We start from the raw sequence: 21,980 nt of genomic DNA, 5'->3' as shown, positions 1-21,980 counted from the left end.
TATTTATGTATTTACACAAGCAATGACCACACTGCAGCAATATGTAATTCCTGTAATCCAGAGGGTGGTCCAGGTTCAGAGTCTCAGGAAGACCTATCTTCCCATGTCTGGTTGTTTGGTTTGGTTTTTGATAGAAATCTGCTTCCCTGGTTGACTAGTCAGAGAATTAGACTTTTCTTGCCCAAAGGTGATGGAGAAGAAGGGTGAAGTTGCCAGGAAACAGTAATAATGTAAACAGCAGTGCAGGTCTTGAGTCTCTGAGGTAAGTAGTGTCTTCAGCCACTGTTAACTTAGCATTTTGCAGGGCTGAGGCTGTAAAGTGCCTATGCAATAGTGTCTGGGCAGGTGACAGGGTTGGAGAAGTGTGTCACCTCCCTGGTGACAGTGTGTTCTGGGGCAGGATGCTGTGCAAAAGCAAACATGGTCTGTTGTGTAAGTCACTGGGCTGGCAGGGGCTGATTTTGTGCTGCTGCGTGGCATAGATAAATTACTTTGCCTCTCTCTCAGTTGCCATGTATAATGGAGCTGTCAAGCTGCTGTGAAGCCCAGTTCATTAAGGAAAATAAAAGCACTTTGGGGTCATTGGGTGAGAGGTGCCATTAAAACACTGTTATCCGTACGTCATCGCTTGTGAACCCAGGGACAAACCGAACAGAAGGACTTGCCTTTCTGCTTTGCTTCTGATGGGGAAAAAAAAAGAATCTGATAATAATGTGTTCCCACCAACCCCCACAAATAGTCCATGCATTTGTAGTGACCCTAGCCTGAATAAAAGCCCTGTTGAGTGTTGCTTTAAATTAAGCTTCAGCGCCTACTACTGTTTGTTTGTTTCCCAAGTGAGGAGTTACATTTTAGTGCCCAGTACTGGCTCAGATTGGGAGGAGGTGTGAATTCTTTGCTCAGCTCTACTACCGAGCTTATTTGAGAGGGACATCGTTTTGCTTTGTGATATTCCCCTCACTCCCCCTGTGTCATTGAGCTTTTACAAAAGAGTGTCAGAAAACTTGCCTCAGGCAAAAATAGATGAAAGACCTATGCTAGGTCATCTCTATATGTATCTCTCACTAAGTAGCAAGTGTTCAGAGAGCAAGATGTTGAAGACTCTGCATGTTCTGCTTCCTCTTGGGTCACTCTTCCTGGTTCAGCTTTACAACTAATTCTCCTTTTCATGTTGCTGGCATACTTTGTAAAGCAGCACCCTTTTATCTCAAAAGGCTTGGAAAACCAGGCTGGAATTGGTATGTATAACAGCTCATCCCTGCTGAAGTCTGGGCACCCCTGAGAGGAAATGCAGTTGATGGACAAAGTAGAATGTGTTCGGCAAGGACAGCTAACTTGTCCCTTCACTGCAACTTTTTACATAGTAAAGCTCCTTCCTCTCACCTCACTATTTCTCTCACGTAATACTTTATACTGGATTGCCACATCTGCTTGAAGAAATCAGCTGACAGGGTGAAGAATTGTTAGTGCTAAGTTCTCAGATATTCAGAGCCTGGGTCTCCATTCTGCCCATCTTTGCAAAACTTGAGGCCCTTAATCACCAACTGTAGTCGGTGGTGAGAGGTAGGTGCATTTGAAAAGACTCCTGAGGTATGTACATCTTCCTTAAACGCAGAGGGTATTAAGACACCTTGTCTTGGGTTGTTTAGCCATTTGAAAGTTGTCGGGTGAATCCTTCATCAAGTGGTTCAATGAATCTTATACCCGAAGTGATAAGTAACTACTGTTATTCCTGCAGAACAGGAACTGAGGCACTTGATGCTGGAGGTGGGAGGGGTGTAAGCGCATAAAAGCACACTTGCCTAGTTGGAAGACACTCTTCCTCAGCAGGTGAGGCCGATGCTATTCTTTGCAGGTCAGGATTGCAGTCCCTGTAAATGAACAAAATTTTTGAAAGCGGCCATTGGCACCTCAGTTTCTAGGTGTTAGGCTTGAGATGTCTCAAAGTAGTGTGGAAAGTGTGGAAGTTACAGATGGTAGCTTTTTTAGCTCAGGAAACAAAAGCTTTTTAAATTTACATAGCCTGGAGGTTCAAAACTGCCAATCACCCTTAAAAATTAATTAGGAATTGGAAGCCAAGGTCTTACCAGTGTTGCTTCCTGCAGCACCCAAGTTTCCCATCCAAATCTGCTCAGTGAGAGCTACTTGGATGACAGCACCAGCTGGCAGGAGGGCAGCACAGAGAGCGGGTGGCAGCTCCTGGGTCCAGATCCAACAGCAGTGGATGTCCAGGTCTTCCCCTCTGGTTCCTAGATGTATTATCCGTTGATATACTGGAAGTAGCCATGTCATAAGGAATCTCCTTTTCTATCCTGTTTTTATGGTCTGAAGTCCTCCTCGTGCTCATGTTCAAGACAACAAGGAGTTAAGACTGATGCGTATTATCTGGTAAGCTTATCTTGGCAAAAAAAGGTGGAGGGAGAGGGAACTTGAGAAGCAAAAATTAAACGTCAGCAGAACTGTGACAGACTTGCATTGCTGTTTGGCAACTTGCCATGGAGCTAGTAAAAAGCAAAATTATGGACACAGTCACAGTGGAACAAACAACTGACCTTGCCTGGCTGAAGGAGTGTTTCTGGTTAACTGTTTAGTAACCAGAATGCTACCTAGTGGGTTCATGTTTTCAAAGCAAGGATAGAGAAACTTCACAATTGACTTAGAGAAACCTTCTACAAATCCTTCCAACTCTTTAAGAAAAAACCCAAGCACCTATAACACTCTTTCCATGGCTTTAGTTCAGTGCTACGTTTACATTGGTAAGTCATGTTTGTCTGCGCAGTGCTGCTGCTAATGGACTGTTAATTCCGGCCTCTCTTACACTTTGTTCATGTTGTACATGGAGAAAGCAGTAGAAAACCACGTGGGCAAAAGTGTTCCTTTTATCAAACTGCTGTCAACGAGGGGTGAGTAACTGCCATAGGCTTCTAAGAGTGTTTCCACCCATGTTCGTGGTGGTGGAGCCAGCAGAAAGTATTTTGTATGGATGTTGATTGTCCGATCATTGGCAATAATCAGTTTAGGCTGCCAATACAGGCTATGTTAGCTGTAGTCTGGGTATGCCGTTTTAACTGAAGATGCTGTATTGCAGCTGCCCTGGTGGCTCCTGGGGAACCTCACAGCAGTGTGTGGATAGAGGAGGGAATGATTTTTGGTTTAGAAATGTGGGGTGAATGGTGTGAGAAGTGGCTTTTGCTCCCCAGGTTCCTAAGTCAACTGTACAGGAATGGCTGTGATTTGGTTTTCGGATGACTTAGGCTGCTGGGGTGGAGAGGCTGCTCAGAGGCAGGGGAGCAGCTCCTCTCCCAAACTGGAACTTAACTTTTGGTGGTCAAGAAACTTGTCAGTGGGGTGGAGACTGACGTGATTGCCTTGGTTTGTGCTGAGGCAGGCAAGGCTTGGGAGGGAAGCAGCACAAGCCTTGGCTCAGAAGAGATGGCTGGGGTGCTGCGAAGGGAAAAGAGACATGGAAGTTGCCTTGTAGGCAATTAAGGAGCCTAGTGCTGTGAAGAAATGGTAAGTAGATGACATGTAGGTGAGCAGTGCAACAAGCGGTGCTTGAAAGGATGGAGCATGGAGGCTGTGGGTTGTGCCTGATGGTGCGTGTGTCCTTCTTCCCATTTTCCCTTTCCCTGTGGACCTGCTCTAGACCTGAACCCCTTCTTCCCAGCAACTCTTTCATTTTTTTTTTTTTTGTTACAAAACACATCATTAAATCTTGGAGAAACCATGTTGATGTGACGTCAGTCCTCTTGTGAACTGTGGAGTTCCCATTGCTGTGATCCCAAAGGGCGTTCTCAGTATATTAATCTCCCTTTCCATGTGGTGCATGAGTGGCTGTGGGGCCAGGCCCTCGTCTGAATTGGAAATAAGCCAAGCAAGGGAATTTGACATCCGTAGTTTTATTATTGAGGGAGAGGAGTCAATTCCTGGACTTCCACCAGGGAAACCACTGAGTTTTGTAAACTTTATTTCTAAAGTGGGATGCGCTTTGTGTTAAGGAAAGAAAATGTTTGGCCACACTCAAAATTGGATAGAGTGCCTCTGTGCTCTCATCATGTTTGCACAATTGTGATTGAAACCCTGTGAGTACTGTATAGGAGTCACTGCTCTGCGTTCAGGTTCATATGGCTCAGTGTTTCACTGCTGCCAGATGGAGCTTGTGCTGGGTGTGTTGTGTTTGTTCCACCTGAATGCTTAAAACCTGAAAACTGTATTGTAAGTGCTGCATTATGTTGCATTTTCCTTCAGGCTGAAGTTGTGATGAAGCCTAGGAAGCTGGGGGCTCAGGGAGACTTACCTGGGTCAATCAGCTGGGTTTTGCCTGGCTGATTTATTTGCGTTGTTATTTATTTACTTAAAGACCTCAGTTTTACATTGATGTTCTGGCTCTGTCATCTGATTGAGCAGTGTGATGTTTGAGTGTCTCAAACCAGCTGTCCTTAAACTGCTGAGAAGATAACAGATGTTGCCTGGTAGGATTTTGGAAAGTTGTGTCAAAGATCTGATCTGTGAAGGAAAGCTCCTTAATGTGTTTGTCTTCCCATGAACCCTGCTAATGCGGGATAGTAGGTCAGTGTGAGTGGTGGGTTTCTGCCCTTTTAATCCTGAGCAGCTGGAAATCTGCCCCACATCTGGGAACACTAACAGCCGCTTCTTCACAGGTGAACAGGAAAAAATCCTTACCTGATTAATATTTGGTAGTCTGTTACCTATATTTCCTGCAGATTAGGTGGCATCTGTAGCAAAACCATCTGCAGATGCCTTCCTCCTGGCACCTTTGGGTCGTAGGAAGTAGTTTTTAGCCACTTGGTTGTTGAAATACTTCTATTGATAAATTCTGTCCACATACGCATCTCCTCTAAAAGTTAGACCTCCTGTATCTATCTGTGCTTTCTATGCCTCGATGAACGGGTCTAGTTATTTTGGGTTGGTATTTATACGTCCTACATTTTCATTTTATGTGAGCACTATTCTGTTGATGGATGATTGGTTTGTGTAAGCTATTGATGCAAAAACTGTAATTGGTCTTCTCATCAGTAGTAGAAGCGATGCCTTGGAGGGGTCCGTTATAGAAGTTTGTTAGCTGTGCGCTGTAAATTAGAGGTTCTTCCCTCTTCTGCTTTTCTTGCCAGAAGTAGAAGAAAATACTGTTTTCATCTAAGTGTTTTGAAGAATTTATCTAGAAGAGATGAAAAATATGACTGTCATTTTTTGGTGTTTCTTTCTCCTACCTCACAAAGCATCCATCAGCTCTCAGCTCTTCTGGATGGCACAATATGAAGCCAGCTAGCTGTCCAACCTCCTCTCCAGTAAATGTCAACGATGCAATGACCTAATTATTTTCCCTACCCTTCAAGAATGTTATTTCTTGTTCTTTTTCTGTTGTGAAATACTACAAGTGTTGTGCAAGTAGGTGTGAAATACTGGAATACTGGGGTAAGCTGGTGTAGAAATGCCCTCCGTTCTTTGAAGTAAAAGGGAGAGGGCTAGGGTGGGAAGGTTTAGTGTGGGGTATTTTTCAGCTGATTTAGGTAAAAATAAGTGCTCTAGGTGATGTGACTATGGTGCTTAGCCACAGATGCAGCGGCAGATGCTGGGACTGGCGGGAAGGTGTAAGCAGTTCTCAAGAGGTGAATTCCTTTTTTCTCTGCTGTTGCCTGAAGATTTCATTAATGTCATTTTGCATCCTTTTCTGTTTGGAAAGACCCAAGAGATTTAAATTGTGGGTTCCTTTGTATAGCTTCAGCACTTTGCGTAGCTCTTGCCAAAACGGAAATCTACAGCGTTTGAAAAAACGGTAATTTAATGGAAAGATCGCCTTGCTTTGTTTTCTCGTTACCATTTCCCCTTCTAATATTTTCTGACCATTAGTAAAGGCTATTTCAAGAGATTGTAAGACAGGATCATGTGTTAAAAATAGTAGCCTGGGTGACTTGAGGTCAGGGTGATATCCTGTGTACCTGTTTTGGGTGGTAATAGCTATGGGGTGACTGCTGAAGGCAGCACAAGTCTTGCAACTTTGGGGAGGTTGTTCCCCAGTCGTTATTGTGTACAGTGGTCTAAATCAGTGGGTGTTAATCGTGAAATGATAAATGCTCATGCTAGGGGCTGTTGCCAAAACAAATCTGATAGGGATGTTGGTTACTGTCTTCTTGGGTGTGTTTCATTATGACTTCTAGTAGGACAGTATGAATTTATGAGCTCTTTCTGATTCTTGCTGGAAAAGATTGTTTGAAGAGTCTAATTCTTTTGTAGCGTATGTTGGAACAGCTCTGTATTGATTCAGTTACTGTAAGAAAAATCTCTCCTAATTGCAGCAAACTTGCAGTTCAGCTGTTAGAAAATACATTTCTGTGCCAGGATGGGGAAGAAATGTCCATCCTTTTTAACTGTGTCTTCTTATGTTTGTTTGCTTCCCCTGCCCCCCACCACTTAGTAAAGGGTGCTAATGGTTTGTTCTCAAAGGAGGATTTTATTGCTGTGAAGTGGAATTGAAATTTTGTCTGTTCCTGTTGCTACGTAGACTTTTTCCTTCAAGGAACAAACTTAGCCCTGCATTTGTCCAGGGCAACACCCCCAACTTTTTCCTTTAAGTGAAGCCAGCCTGTTACCCACATGTGCTATGGAGTCATATAATTCCACTAGGAAAAATTTTGAAGGGTCAATAGATTAATTCTCTTCAACAGGTCCCTTAGGAAAATGACTGTCTCAAAAGTAGCTGTGAGCATGTGGTCAAAGATGTGCAAGGTCAGCCTGGGCCTTTCTCCTGGAGCACATCCCTGCTATTGAGGACAGGCAGTTACTGCTGGGTGTCAGGCTGACTGGGGGGATGTGTCCAGAACGGCCCATCACCCAGGTGAAATTCCTACCCATGCACCTTTTCTTTGCTAATTTCGGTATCCACGTGTGCACAGGTGTGCTTTCAGAACCGGCCTGCCATTTCCTTGCCAAGCCTGTGGAAACTTTTATGAACAAATGTTTGCTGGTTTGGTGGCAATTAGGTGACAAAACGATCTGGTGTTTCTCCTGAATATATCCGTTGCATCTGTATGAACATTTATTATCTTGGATAATTAGCAAAATCCACTAAGGCGGGCTATGTAAATCTTGCAATGTGTTGTTTGTGGGAGTTTGTTCCTTGCTTCTATATTTGATTTCAGCAAAGGAGGCTGCTGCCAGGTACAGACAAGCATGCAGAGACTCTGTAAACATAGAAACCAGCTGTAAAGCCTAAACTTGCCAAGTTATTGCCTAATCCCTGAGGGTGCAGGGGCACACTTGGGTGGAGGGTTATCTTGATGTTTTTCTCTCATAATAAGATATTCTACCTTGGAGAGAAAAACCTGGACATACTCTCTGATCCCTTCTTCAGGAACACAGCAGCTTTATCGTTTTGGCCACGAACAAGTGCACAACTACCAAGCAGATGGCAGTGAGTGCCCAAGAAGGCTGTAACTGGATGGCATTTGTATGAACAATTTGTCATATTCTGGTGCCATGGACTTATTAATTAGTGTGAGTTACTCCAAGCAGACCAGCATCTCACAGCAACCTCACAAAAAACAAGGGAAGGCCAAAAGGCTTGGTGTAGTATCTTCCATACGGTGGTCTCTTTGCCCAAATGAGCATTGCCTCCCTACTCCTGTGAGGCAAGGAGCTAGATTGATTAAAAACAGTGAGGAGACCAGTAGCTTTCAAATGACTGAGTGCACAGTGGTGACGATCGGCTCAGAGATTATATTGTTGCCCTTATTTTACAGGATGCTAATTTATAGCCTTGATTGGAGCCACTGGAGAACAGAGGAAGGCTGCCAGCTGATTGTTCAGTCCAGGACTGTTATTAACAGTGTTTAAGGAAACTGTACGCTTAGATATTTTCTTTCTCATTTCCTTCTGTAGCTCCTAAAGAATCGGGGGTGGGATTCTGTCTTTGAGGAGACCAACTGTCTACATGCTGGTGACAGAAGCAGCTATTGAAGTGAGCTGTTTGTCGTGCCCTGAACTTTTTGACTCTTGCGATACAGCTTGTGATCCTGTCTTAAGGGAGTTACACATATCACCTAACTTTAGCACAGAGATAGATGTCTTTCAGAGCACACTTTGTAGGTCTCCTCTGATTTCATGGGCCTTTTTATAGACTACAGGTTTAACAGAAAATAAAGCAGAGCCATGAGTCAGGTCAGTTCTGTAACAATCGAGCTGTCAGAAGGGGAGTGCTGGATGCATGGATGGGACCAAAAAGCCCAGCACAAGAACAAGACACCTAATCAAAAGCAGAGACTAAGACACATCTGGTCATTGTATTCCACAGGCATTGCATTAATTATACAGCAGGGAGGAAATGGTTTGTGCTCCAAAAAGCTCTAAGAAGCCTTATTTTTGCCTTCTCTTCCCCTTCACCTTTTCCACACAGATAAAAATCTTCAAATCTGTTTTTGCAAAAGCAAATTTTGACCTGTGTACAACTTTATAGCTTTTCAATAAACAGGTTAAAAAAATACAAGAGTGTTTCAGACTCCTGAGAGACTATTTTCTGTCAGTAATGCGAACGATCATCACAGATTAACATATAGCTCACAAGGAGTCTCATAGATCTGGCAAAATGAGATCACTCCTGAGGCTTTGGATTTTATAAGTTGTTTATAAGCACCTGTATATAGCCTATAGTAAGAAGGAGTTTCTGGTTTTTACTGCCTTTCAGCTCTGGTTTGGCTTGGAGAGTTTAGTCTGTAGGGAGAGAGGAAAGCAAAGTCGTGGTCCTCAGAACAAGCAAAACAACCACCCCCCAACCGCATCACTGTTCTGATTATTCAAGAAAATAAACGCATGGATCTGAGAATCTAGGAGAACATTCAGCACCACTGCCAATTTTTTGCAATTATGTTCTTTGTTTTTTGATAAACTGTAAGAAAAAAATGGAAAGTGGTGGTATTTGGTAGAAATGCTGGTTGTACTGGTCCTCTGGAGGTCATCTGATCTAACCTCCTGCTCAAAGCAAAACTGTCACCATTGCTGGATTGCATCAACCATGGCTTTGCCAATTTTTTAAAACCTCCAGAAATGGAGGTTTATAACCTGTTTGAGGGTCACACTGTCCTCCTAGTAGGAAAGGTTCTTTTTTTATGTGAAACCTGAATTTCCAAGCTGCCATCTGTGCCTGTTGCTCCATGTTACACCACCCAGTACTACTGAGAAGCATTTGTTCAACTCTGTCATCTTTGCAGCTCCCCTTTCAAATTTTGGCTGGCAGCTACTTAGATCAATCCTTAGTCTCCTCCTTGCTAGACTAAAAAAAAGCCCGCATCCCTCAGCACTCCTTGTAGGAGTCATTGTAGGCCTCTGGACCCTTTCTTGACATCCCTCTTGAACTGGGGTGTCTGGATGTTGTACTCAGTGTGCAACCTCACCATCACTGAGTTGGGAGGAACGATGGCTTCCCAAGATTGGCCAGCCCTGACTCTTTGGATGTAGCTTAGGACATGGTTTGTCTTACAACCAGAGTCCACCTTTTCAGCTTTTTCAGCCTGGCACCTGCTATAAGGTGCAGGTGTTTTTTGGCAGAACTGAACTTCCCGTCTGTGCTGATCACGGGATTATTCCACCCCAGGTGCAGGGCTCCACACTTCTCCTTGTTGAACCTTGTGAGGTTTCTCTTGGCCCAGTCAAGTTTCACAAGGTCCATCTGGGTTGAGGTTCCGCTATTTGCCTTTTCAACTTAACATCATCCGTGGATTTGCGGGGGTTGCAGCTGTGCTGGTATCAAGACTGTTGTTGGGGTGTTGAGCATTATGGGTCTTTGTATTGATGCTTGGGCTGCTGCTCTTGTGGTGGTGTCAAAATCGTTTTTGGGATGTTGAGCATCATGGACCCTTGTGTTGATGTCTGGGCTGCCAGCTGCATTGAAACAGGATGAGGGAGCCAAAATAGCAGCACTCAGTGGCTCAGTACTGTGAATTCTGTAGCAAGCGCTCACTGCCTTCACTTTCTAGGCTTCCGAAGTACTGAACCCACCACAGCGGTAGGCAAGATGGGTATGTTGTGGTTAAGGGGTGGTGGTCCCACTGTCCTGATCCCTGCCAGGAGCTTGCACAGGATGCTGCGGTGGGGTCACCACCATCAGCGTGATCCCTGAAGCCCGGCAGCGCTGCAGCAGCTCTGGTGGGCGACTGGTGGAGGAAAGTTCCTGTTTTAAAACAAGTTCCCTGTTGTACTTTGCCCAGCAAATTAACTGTGGGATGTTGTATAATGAATGTGAGTTCAGAATGGGAGGTCAGAATGGAAACATCTGAAACTTGCTTTCTTCTGAAGAGTGTGACTGGAAGCCCGTTAATCGTTATCTATTTGGTAGTAAGCAAGTAAGTGTTTGCTGGTAGCAATTAAACTATTGTTTTAAAGATTAATGAGTGGGAGAGACATTGGTTTCACATTAACAAACAAGCGCCTTTTAGAGCGAAGGCCTCGGGCCAGCACGTGATGTGCTGGTGTCTTGTTCTGAACAGCAGCTGCGTGTTCCCTTCACACTCCAGCTTTCAGCGATTTTTATAAACAGAGATTGTCCATGCCTTCTATTTGCAATAGCGCAGAGATGCTGAAAGAAAGTGGGTGTCGAGACCTTGGCAGTGTGGTGTGAGATGGGTTCACCTGGCTAAATATGAAGCCAATTTTTTTTAATATTTGAAAAAAAAAATGCTTTGCTGACTGTCATTTCTAATGGGAAATTTGCCAGTTGTGTTAGTGATGCCCTTTTCATTAATTTACCAGCACTCATCGTCTGGCCCTTTGATGAGGGAAGCTGGCCAAGAGGTGAAATTCCGTAGCATGGTTGACCCCACAAAATGTACCCTCTGCAGCTATTTCAGGCAACCTGGCTTGGCCGTTATCTGCGTGCACATGTGCTCGCGAGTCAGGGGCTGGGCAGTGTCTACCAGGGTGGATTAGATGTCAGCTAACCTCGGAGGAACGCCGTAGCTGTGGCGTACCGTGTTTTGGTGTCACTGGTATTGTGTAGTCCTGTATAGCCAGGTAGGCAAAAACAAAAATTGGAGATTAGATAAGATGAGGAAAGGGAGCATGTGTCTTGGTTGATGTTAACACAGAAGATTCAATCTATGTGTGGTATGGTGGAAAAAAATCCTCTATTAGGTCAACTGGGCTTTTTTTCTTTTTAATTTTGTGTACAATGTAGGGGGATTGGGGCAATAAAAGCTATGTGGACTGAACAGAAAATTGTATTTCATAATTGAGTCCAGGACTTTCTGCTTTGAAGGTGGGCAAGCAGATGTGTCTGTGCTGGCCTGAAAATCTATGTGCTGCTGCCAATCCCAGAAGAATGACTACATTTAAAGAAGTCCCTGGTTTTGTTTTCTTCTATCAGCTTGCCATGGCCTAGCTTTTTTGTTTTCAGCCCTATCTGTAGCTAACAACATAATCAAGCTGTTGCGCGTGGTTCCCTTCTGTGCAAGGGCCCTGTGCAGGCTAAGCAGAGAATTGCCCATGAGGATGCAGTTTTTATCCCCCTAAAAGGGATTTATCAGGACTGAGCTCCTTTCAACAATATGAATAACTTGCAGTTCTCAACCCTGTCAGTACCCCTTTAATTTTACATCGTTTGTTTCAAAAGTTGACGTATTTTATATCGCCGTGCTCCATTTGCTTCTGTGAGTGCTGCTACTGCCTCTCACTTCTGAGCTGAGACCTCTGTGGCTGCTTAATTGTGTTTCTCGAGGAGTCTCATTTTACATTTTATGCTAGCAGGGGAAGGGCTTGCCGTGAAGACATTCAGTTGAGTTTCCTGGCAGAAAACGGTGATGATGAGACAGAATGAGCTCCTGGTCACTGTGGCAGTGGGAGCTGAGACACATCATCCCCGGTTCCCAAGGTGTCAAGGCTTTCTTGTTTTCAGTAAGGGGTTTCACTGGCCTAGCTCCTTCTGGCTTTTATGTCGGGTAGACTCCACCAGGCACCAGAGATCTGGGTGATACGCAGATAGTTGACATCTCTCCAAGCTCCCTCAGAGATTTTTGTCCTCATCCCTAGTACGTTTTTCCCTCATTCTGCCCCAGGGCTAAACCTCTCTCAACGCAAACTCCAGTTTGTGCTTGAAAGCAAAATAACCCAGTTTTCAGCTATTCATTTGAATTTTGAATTCTGGACTTTTGAGAGAAGCAACCGCCGTCTAAAATTAAGAAGTTAACACGCAATGTCAGGAGGTTGCATAGAGATGTGAGCTCCTGTTCTTTCTGACTTAAAAAACACACAAAGAACGTGGCTACTCTCTCTTCTATCAAACTGAGTGATTTGCAGGCTTGAAAGTTGAGAGCAATCTGTCAGTGATGGTGCAGAACAACTTGTTTGAGCTGGAGGCAGTTTTAAATGAAGGCTAATTATTGAGTAACTGTACTAACTAAAGCGTTTGAGTATCCCTTTTCACATTGGCAGAACCACAAACCTGTTGATGTTTCTCTGATGACTATCATTCTTCACCCCATCATTTGGCTCTTTTTCTTTCCCAGGCTCTCAGTAAGTTGCTTAAAATAAAAGACTGTAGACTAATTTCAGTGAACTGTTGAAGCTGAATTGCTGTTTGGACTAACTTTTTTGCTTAAACCAAAAAGCATTTTGCGTTCCAAAACAGTGTTTCCAAACTGCCATTGCAGAGTAGCATTCAACAAATACAGCTGGGAGAGAGTATTGAAATACGGTTTTGTTTCAGTTTTCCATTTGCCCACATGGTTACGGGGCATGAAGCTGAATGTGGCCAGAATTGTGGGCCTGCTTGTTAACAGCTTTGGCTCTCAATGTCCTACGGGTCCAGGTGCAAGTAGAAATTGTAAATTTAGCTTCTGGTTCTCTTATCATAAAGAATGTTCTCTTGCTGTGCAGCCAGTTGTGCTTTAGAGGCTTCATCAGAAGAGCTGCTAGCACTGAAAGCTACCCCAAAATGTTGGTTTCCGTGGGCATTTAGTAACTCGGTTCCTAACGCTCTGCAGGCTTTTTTGCAGGCTTAGATGCGTCGCTCCCTGACCAGGTTGTGGGTGCCAACAGAAACTTTGAAGTGCTGATGCAGTTAGGGTGAGAAAGCTGCACTTCTCCCGTCCTTGCTCTGCCCTCCTAGGATCTGGTTTTACTGGAGTTTCGAAAGCAGGTACTTGCTGGTGCGGTTCTGCCTGTGCCAGGAGCAGGTTGCCAGTCCGTTCTCCTGGGTTTGTACGGAGTTTCTTGCGTGGGCAGGCCCGCTCCTGCGATGGCACAGCCACGGAGCTGAAGCTTTCACTGTGGGTCAGCTTTGAGAGCCTTATTGCCTGGAAGTTACTGGGACCTGGGTCCCTCTTGTAGAGTATTCCTTGAAAATCAGCCCTGCTCTTCCTCCTGATGCCCTCAGCGCTGTTCTGCAGTACTTAGTGCAGGCTCTTACTGGATTCTTGTGTTTTATTTCGCTTTCAAAGAAGCTCATCTCAGACCATTTTATGGACAACGTTTGGCCTTTATTTGCATTTGTTCCCTTTACTAGCATAGGTCAAGCTCACTGGAAAAAAAAAAAAAAAGTTGTGAAGTTTTTTAGAATTCAGCAGAGGATTTTTTGGGGAATAGGATTCAGGCTTTTTCTTGTGTCCTTTATTGGAAGCTTAGGTTGTGCCTTGTTTAAAGATTCTCTAATGCCTTTCCTGTGCTTGGTGGGTACCATAATTTAGGTTAGTTAGTGGCTGAACTTAAGTATTCTTTGGTCAGGCTTATTCTGAATTTATAAAATGTATTAATATGTTTGAAACAAGCAGCTGGCGACTGGGGTGGTGAGGAGATGTAATGTGTGGGGTTTTTTCGTAGACTTCCTAAGAGGCCATATTAATGATGAATTTACACCAGGATGCTGCAGCAAAGGGCATGGTTAGATGAATTTCTCTTCTGTGAAAAGCACCAGCAGCCACTTCAGAAGCAAATGCATCAAGGATCTTGGTCGGAAGGAAATTACTGTGCTGATTGTGATGCCTTTGATTTCCCTCCCCAGCTAGTAGCTGAAGGACCTCTGACATATAACTCCTCTTTTTCCATGGTCATTTTGGGGTGAAGTACCCCTCTGTGTCATGAGGGGAAGGAAGTAAGAAGGGCTTACTGCTATTTTAGGACATGATAAAGGAAACTTAATGTGCTTGATTTCCTTTTGAGACTCATGTTGTGGGAGAAATGCACCATTGTTCTACTTATTTCCCATTTTTTATCAAGGATTTTTAGCTACTTCCCAAATGATGACCATTTCTTCATGCTAAAACCTCTTCCTTTATTCTTAAGACCTAATTTTCCCCAATTTAGTGTTCTGTACGTCAGAGTCCTTTCCCCTGTTTCAGCCTCAAGCTCCTTCTCTGTACATCATGATATGTAAAGCTTTATTAATTATTTTGTCCTGTCAGTCATGTCTGGTCAAAGACATTCCCCATAGGTATAAATTCCAGTTTATTTTTAAAAAATCATTGAAGTGTAAACGAAAATTGTCTTCACAGTGCTGGATGTTCAATTAACTGAATGTGAAGTTTACATTTGAAGGGTGGCGTTTCAATGCAGAAGAGCTTAAAAATACTACTTTTAAGCAGAGATTTATGAAATATATAATTTAGAAGAGTTCAGGTAGAGGCTTTACTTTTGAGCTAAACAAGGTATTTGTGCGCCAACCCCAAAAGGGGTCTAGAGCAGGAAAGTGCTGATAGAGACAGCAAATGAACATAAAAGCTTCAGAATTAAAAATTTCTCATGAGGGAAAACAATGTGAAACGCGTGTGTTTGAAAGCCCGAATCTTAAAATTGCTGACCATTCAGTGATAGCTATGAAAAGAGAGGACATCTCCATCTTATTTAAAAAGGCACAAACAAAACCCAGCCAACACTAGTTATTTGTTTATGGACAATCTTTGTCTATTTGTTGTAGAGTTACCTGGTTTGAACATTTAAGGCACGTCACCAGTACTCAAGTGCAGCACTGCAGAGCGCTGAACTCTGGTGACTTTTGTCACCATGGTACTACTAAAACCTGCAGTATGGCTGCCATCATTTCTGCTTTATTGGCTGCTCTCCCTTTTTTGGGCTGAATGGGCAAGGGTTTGGGACCCTGGAGGGCTGATGCTCAGCTGTGAAAAATCAGAAGTGGCTCCAGCCTGTGAGGTGGGATGTGAACGTTATACTTGAGGACTGTTTAGAGTGGGGTTCAGATATTGCGAGAGCCTTGCTAAAACTTTCAGGAGAGACAAAAGTGGTCTGTAGATGCAATATCTTGGAGAAATTTGTTTTGGTCCAGAATAAGAGTGATCACAGCTCATTGATTAGATGGTTTCTAAGCTGCGCTCGCTTTGCTGGGGATGTTGTGTGTTGTTTTGGAGGAGTCTTTACTCTCACAGCAAGAACGATGTATTGATAGTTCACCAGAAGACTCTGTTCTCCCTTGCTTCCATGCACACTTCCTTCAAGTGCAAACTTGGTGTTGTTTTGCTGAAAAGAAGCAGCAGTTTCCAAAGGACGTAGCAGGGTCGTTATCTTTTACATGCATTGCAAATTCCCTTGGTTACCTTCGTGTCTCTGTACTGGAGACTTGCTGCACCACTTGTGTCCTGGTGATAGCAAAATAGAGGAATATCCAAAGAATGAGCAGCCACCTTCTCAGAAAATGTGTTTGTGCTTTATAGCAATGTAATACTTCAAAAAAATTTCCTTGGTGTGGTTTATGTTGCACCAGGTAAAAATTCCCACTGACTAAACTCAGGGAGTGTCATTCTCAATGAGTTCTCCACCTGCTACAAGTTTACTATTATGTTTTCTTTCTCAGTGATTAAACCGACATCACAAGGTATTTATCTGTCTTCCAGGTGCTTATTTGTAGACCATCAGCTGTGCATTTTTGGACTGCGAACACCATGAGACATTTCTTTGCAATTTACCTATTTGGGTGGGAACCGCTGTCTTGGCAGTGCTTACGCCAGTGAGGAAATACGTGTCACTTCCAAGTAGAAGCCTGGGAAACAGTAATGCTGGTGTGGGTGTTTTTTAAAGTCCTGGGACTGGTGTGGTAGATCTTCTAAACATGATTGTGAGGGCTCCTTTGTCTCTGATCCCAATTTCTCTTCTTTTTTTTTTAGGCACAACTGGAAGCTCAGAGGGCGACTCAGGACTTCCAGAGGGCCACTGAAGTGCTGCGTGCTGCAAAAGAGACCATTTCGCTCGCTGAGCAGAGGCTGCTGGAGGATGACAAACGTCAGTTTGACTCTGCCTGGCAAGAGATGCTCAACCATGCTACTCAGAGGGTAATACAAATTTGCCCCAGCGTCTGTCTTCTCCACATTTTGTGTCTTCCTGTGGTGTATGAGGCTAAGTTTCTGAAAGAACAAATTTTGTATTGGTCCAGATACATGGCGTGTAAGAAATGAAGGTACAGAAAATTATGAAGCCTAAAGTGAAGTGATTTGGGCCTTGGGCTGCTACTGAGGCAACTGTAGTTCTCTGTCTGGCTGTGCTAGTAGCTAGTGAACTAGCTCTCTAAAGAAAAAGAAATTGCTGTCTATATAATAGGGATAAACAACGTCTTGAAGCATATCTGCATTTGGAGTTATGCCAGAATAATTGCATAGGGATGGCTATTCCTGAATACACGTGTTATGGAAACTCTTACACTGGAAAAAAACAGGGACGTGTTCCAATTTTAGTATAACCTGTTCTCAGTATGGAGGAAGTTGAACAAGACACTTCTCTTCAGAAACGTGTGCTTGAATGTAGAATTACTAAAAAATGTGTGTTGTGTTTTAAGCTTGAATGCTGCTGTATCCTGAATTAACTTTCAAATTTAGATGAGGTCTAACCTCCTTTTTAAAGTCTTTTAAAATCTACAGAAGAGATGCATAGTCTGATAATGAGAGGGGGTATTCATGTTAGCAGCTGTCAAGAAGAATTTTCCTGTCATTTGCCATGTCTCTTTTTTTTTTCCTGTCTGTTAAAGAAAAGGGCAGAAGAGGTGTTGTGGTTTTTTTTTTTTTCTAACATGAAAGAACCAAAAATGGAAGTTAAAAACCTTTGTTCTGTCAGAGTTCCCTTAATATGCTAGTGAAGCTGAACTTGTTATTCCAAATATGTTAGGGTGCCATACAGTGTTTGTATTGTCTTGCAGTCCTCACTGCAGCAGCTCTGTTCTGTTGCAGAAGCTTCTCTGTTATGAAAAAACCCTCTATTTCAGAGTGAATAGTAAAAACCAGCTGCCTGATGAAGAAACAGTGAACAAAGAGGATGCTTGCTCTTTGTAGGGGAGAGATGGAAAACCTGGTATATATTTTAAAAGGGCAAACAAACTCCAAGGTATTGCTGTGTTATTGTCTTTGTTATCATTAGGTGTTTGCAGATCTCTGTGTGTTTCTGAAGGTGGCTCCATCTTTGCATGTGTTCCAGGACACCAGCAGCCCTCATTTTCCCTGGTTGTTATCGCTGTTCAAAACGAGGAAAATCCAGACAGGCATACACAATTTTTGATTCTCAGAATAGATACGTGTGAGAACTGGAGGCATTGAAGGAGTTGCTTACAGCTCCTGACTGCTGAACTGCTGAGATCTGGCGGAGACTTGACAGCAGCCACGTCTCAGCTGCTTCTCTCTTGCTGGCATAATGAAAATTTGTGTTGGGGTGGGTGACAAAAGAAGTGCTGGCAATTTCGAGGCTTCAGATGGATTCCTCTTTTCCTTGGATATTTCAAGGGGATTCCTGTGTCCTTCTGCAACCCTTAGTCCTTCCCTGATGGGCTACAAGAGGAGTATGCCTGGGATGGGCAGACTCAGTGATTTAGAGCAGGAGGCGGCTGCTGGCAGGGATTGGTGGAGTCACGCTGGTCGTGTTGATATGTATCATCTCTAAATGCAGAATATCTGCTTGTCAGAGGACTGATTCCAACCACAATGTCTCTGATGGTTACAGCTGAACAGTAATTAGGAACCTAAGTTTGATTTACTGCAGGTATAAAATCTCCTTGGCACAGACTGGATTGTATAGAGCAGCTGATGGCTCCTTGGATGGAAAGTGTGTTACCCAACTCTTCCCAGTGCTTAAAATAGTCTGGGTAAGCTCAGTTCCCAGAAAGCACCTATCTGCACCTTTCCAGTGTCCAGCAGGTTTTGAAAGAGTTCCATGGAAGTTTGTCTTGTGATTTTCATTGGCCATACTGGAGGTTTTAAAGCCAGGGCCAGAGCCAAGCACTTGGAAGTCATGACTGAGTATTGGTTTGTTTGGAGGGCTTGACTGAGTTTTAGAACTTCTTTAGGAGCGGAATAAATACTTCCTTGGTTTCGGTGCATGCAATTAGTGAAGTGCTCAGGGTTCAGTGAGGTAAACAGAATAATTGGGTTTTCAAGGAGCAGAAAACATTGATCTCTACCAAGTTATGAATGAAAACAGGTTGGAGAATGAGACCTACTAGAACAAAATTTCTCCTTGACACAGTCTTGCTTTTAACTCAGATCATTAACTATAAATAAAATTTGAAATTACTAATGGAAGAAAATGTTTCTGGGGATGAAGGCTGAGCGCTGAGAAGTAGAATTCCTCTACTTCTTACTGCTTACTCCTGGAGAAAGTTTTTGCACTCTAGTGGTTTGGATCTGCTAGCTTTTTTGTGTGTGTATTTTCTGTCCAACACATCTGTCATCTATAATCTTGCACTGGGTCTCGTACAGCAATGAATCAAGTACAGAGGAGCACCGCTGTGCCAAATGTTAGAAGTGGGCTACTAATTCTGAGAATCAAGAATACCAGGTTGGAAGGGACCTCAAGATCATCTGGTCCAAACTTTCTTGGAAATAGCATTTTTTTCTCTTTTGGTAGAAATGTCAGCCAAGAGTAAAGGGTCTGTATTTGCTATTCTTAGGCAGAGGTAGCACACTATTGAATTAAGCTGGAATTTGGAACAGAATCTGAGCCCTGTAGCAGCTTGGTAGCTGACAAACAAATCAAACAGAGTGCGTAAAGGAAAAGGGTAGGCAAGAGAACAAATGAGACACTTATATTTTTGTACAGGCATGTATGGAAATGCTGCCAGGTTGCTTTTGAACTTGACCCACTGGATGACTTCAGTTCCATGGAAGTGCTGTTTGCAGGCCCTTGCTGGGAGGAAATAGAGTTAAGGGTTTCTTGTTGTAATTGCTTTTTGATTTCTTCATAGACTGAAGAACTATTAACACTGTTTTTAATGTGACAGTCTAATGGGTTACTGTAAATAAGGCTTTTGGTAGCCACTGTTGAAGAAAATAATATAATAGAGTTACTGAAATTTTGCTTATCCTGGATGGGCTGGAAGGATAACACATGGAAGATGTTTTTATTTCCAGTGCAGACAGGACCAGCGTGAATAGGTACAGTGAGTACAGGCTGTCACTCAGCTATTTTTGTCGTGTTGCTGTTCGAGCTGTGTTTCCAAAATAAGCTGGGTGCTTAAACAGGAGCTGGGTGCCCACCCACCTGCCTGGGGAGATGCAACTAATCCCTGTAAATGTCTGTGCTTGAGCTATGTATTAACCACAGTGAAGCACAGGACTGTGATGCGATCGTCAGTGTTAGGCTTTACCTGCTTTTACTCTTAACTTTATGTGTATTTTGGGGTAAATTCCTGTAGTTTTTTTTCCTAGATCACAGTATCACAGTATGTTTGGGATTGGAAGGGACCTCAAAAGATCATCTAGTCCAATCCCCCTGCTGGAGCAGGAACGCCTAAGTGAGGTCGCACAGGAACATGTCCAGGCGGGTTTTGAATGTCTCCAGAGAAGGAGACTCCACAACCTCCCTGGGCAGCCTGTTCCAGTGCTCTGTCACCCTCACTGAGAAGAAGTTTCTTCTCAAATTTAAGTGGAACCTCTTGTGTTCCAGCTTGATCCCATTACCCCTTGTCCTATCATTGTTTGCCACCGAGAAGAGCCTGGCTCCATCCTCATGGCACTCACCCTTTATATATTTATAAACATTAATAAGGTCACCCCTCAGTCTCCTCTTCTCCAAACTAGAGAGACCCAGCTCCCTCAGCCTTTCTTCATAAGGGAGGTGCCCCACTCCCTTAATCATCTTCGTTGCCCTGCGCTGGACCCTCTCCAGCAGTTCAGATGTCCATTTCTCCACAGATCTGAGATAAGTGTAATGACACGTAGGCTGGGATTTAGCTCATCAGTTTCAGGCTTCTAGAACATTACTTTGTACGTCCCAGTTACTTGCCTAAACTTCCATTATAGTCAAAGGAGGTCTGATAAATAAGTTGGTGGTGTCTGGAAAACAATCCATGTGACCAGAGGGGCAAGCTCATTATAAGATGAATTATCTGTTGGTTCTAATGGATGTGTAATAACCTAGCTTGCATGTAGGCAGGTTTGATGAGCTCTTAAGCTGCCCGGAGAAGAAAAGTACTCTTCCCTGTTAACTGTTGGTTTACCAGGTTTTTAGTAACTGAGGTTTGTCATCAAAATTTGAATAAAATGTTTTTGGGAAATGGAAGTGTGGTGCCCGTCTTTGGTACCTTGAATTATAATGCTGCAGTTTGGGGTGCAGAGAGCAGGGCTATAAAAGGATGGAGAATTTTGGAGGGCTGACAGAGAAAGATCTTGACTCCTGTTGAAAATCATTCATAAATGTGTACAAAAGGAAAGTGCTGACAGGTGTGTTGCCTCCAGTTTGAGACAAGCTGGAGCAGAAAGGAAGATCCTTTGTGAATTTCAAGAGAAACAGCTTATTTCTAATTGCTGTTGCAGTCTGCAGTCTTAAAAAGGTTCTGCTTTTACAGCCTTTCCTGAGATATGTTCAGTTCATAAATTCTGGCAGGGAGAAGAAATGTTTTGGCTCTTGATCATGAGACATTTTAAAGAGGAAGGGAGTGAAGAGGGAGGAGGCATGTTTCCTCTTGGTTTAATTTGGCTTGTGAAGCTTCCTTTGATATTATACCATGAAGTACCATCTGTCAGTGTAAAAAGCGTGGGGGCTTTTGTGATATAGAGAGAAGAGATACTTCCTGCAGATAGAAATACTTGGAGAAAAAGGGGTGAAAAGTCTATGAAAGAAACAACAAAAATATCCCCATCCTTCCCTGCCCTAATGTCTCTGTCGCTTCACCCTGGAAATGCAGGGGTTAAATGCGCTCTCTTGCGTTGTTGATTCTGTCCTCCTGGTTGACTGATCTTGCATTGTCTCTTACTACTTTGATTTCTAATTCTTCACCTGGAAGAGCCATCAATTTAATTTTTTGAGAAAGAAACAATTGTTCAGAGTAATTCTCTGGTTTAGATGGTCAGCTTTGCTTAATTTCACTGGTAACAACAGATGCAAAAGAAAAAATTATTACTGAAATTTTGCCTGGACTCCGTCTTTGGCTTCAGATCATGCAAATCTTTTGGGGAGAACAAAGCTACTTCTACAGACTTATTCACTGAAAATACATACGCTACACTGATCTTCCTTTCCCAGGCATCTGCGTTGGAAATGAGAGGGTAAGGAAGGAGAGAAAAGGAATTGATTGATACCTGTATTGGTTTCATTTTGTTTTGTTTTGTTTTCCAAAGGTTGTATCTTGTATCCTGTGCTTGTGTGGAAATCCTAGAAGTTCACTCGCTCTGGAGTATGAACATATAAGAGTATGTCCCCCGCTCACCCCTAGGGTATGGATGGCAGGTCCAGTGTAAGGGGGAGAGAGGTGTCTTGAGCAGAGGTGACATCCTCAGTTATCTCTGGTTTTTGATAAGTGATGCTGTTGCATCTGTGATGGCTTAGGAGCATCAACAAGGCAAGGTTGGTGATAGAAGCTCAGTGATTTTTAGGAGACAAACCAGCTTGGTTACTAGTCCATATAAGACTGCTTTTTCCCCAACCGTATTATTAGGTCTGATAAAGAGAACTTCTTTCCCACACAAGCCTTGTCAGTCTTCTAAGACCTTTTTAAAAGGTGAGAAGTTTCCCTAGCTGGTCTTACGTTGAACCTCCCAGATGTAGAGGTG

At 43.3% G+C, this 21,980-nt stretch overlaps 1 protein-coding gene across 1 annotated transcript in view; it reads left to right on the top strand.

The window, feature by feature from the left end:
* SH3BP5 (SH3 domain binding protein 5) overlaps positions 1 to 21,980 on the top strand; it is a 53,054-nt gene that overhangs the window by 16,102 nt on the left and 14,972 nt on the right. Inside the window, exon 4 of the mRNA XM_082045034.1 lies at positions 16,119 to 16,283. Within this exon, the coding sequence (XP_081901160.1) occupies positions 16,119 to 16,283 (165 nt within the window). The remainder of the gene's footprint in view (positions 1 to 16,118; positions 16,284 to 21,980) is intronic.

Source organism: Streptopelia decaocto, assembly GCF_964273445.1.
Source record: "Streptopelia decaocto genome assembly, chromosome: 2".
NCBI classification, from domain to species: Eukaryota; Metazoa; Chordata; class Aves; order Columbiformes; family Columbidae; genus Streptopelia; species Streptopelia decaocto.
The sequence above is the reverse complement of the archived record's forward strand: the minus strand, read 5'-3'. Positions and strand labels throughout refer to the sequence as shown.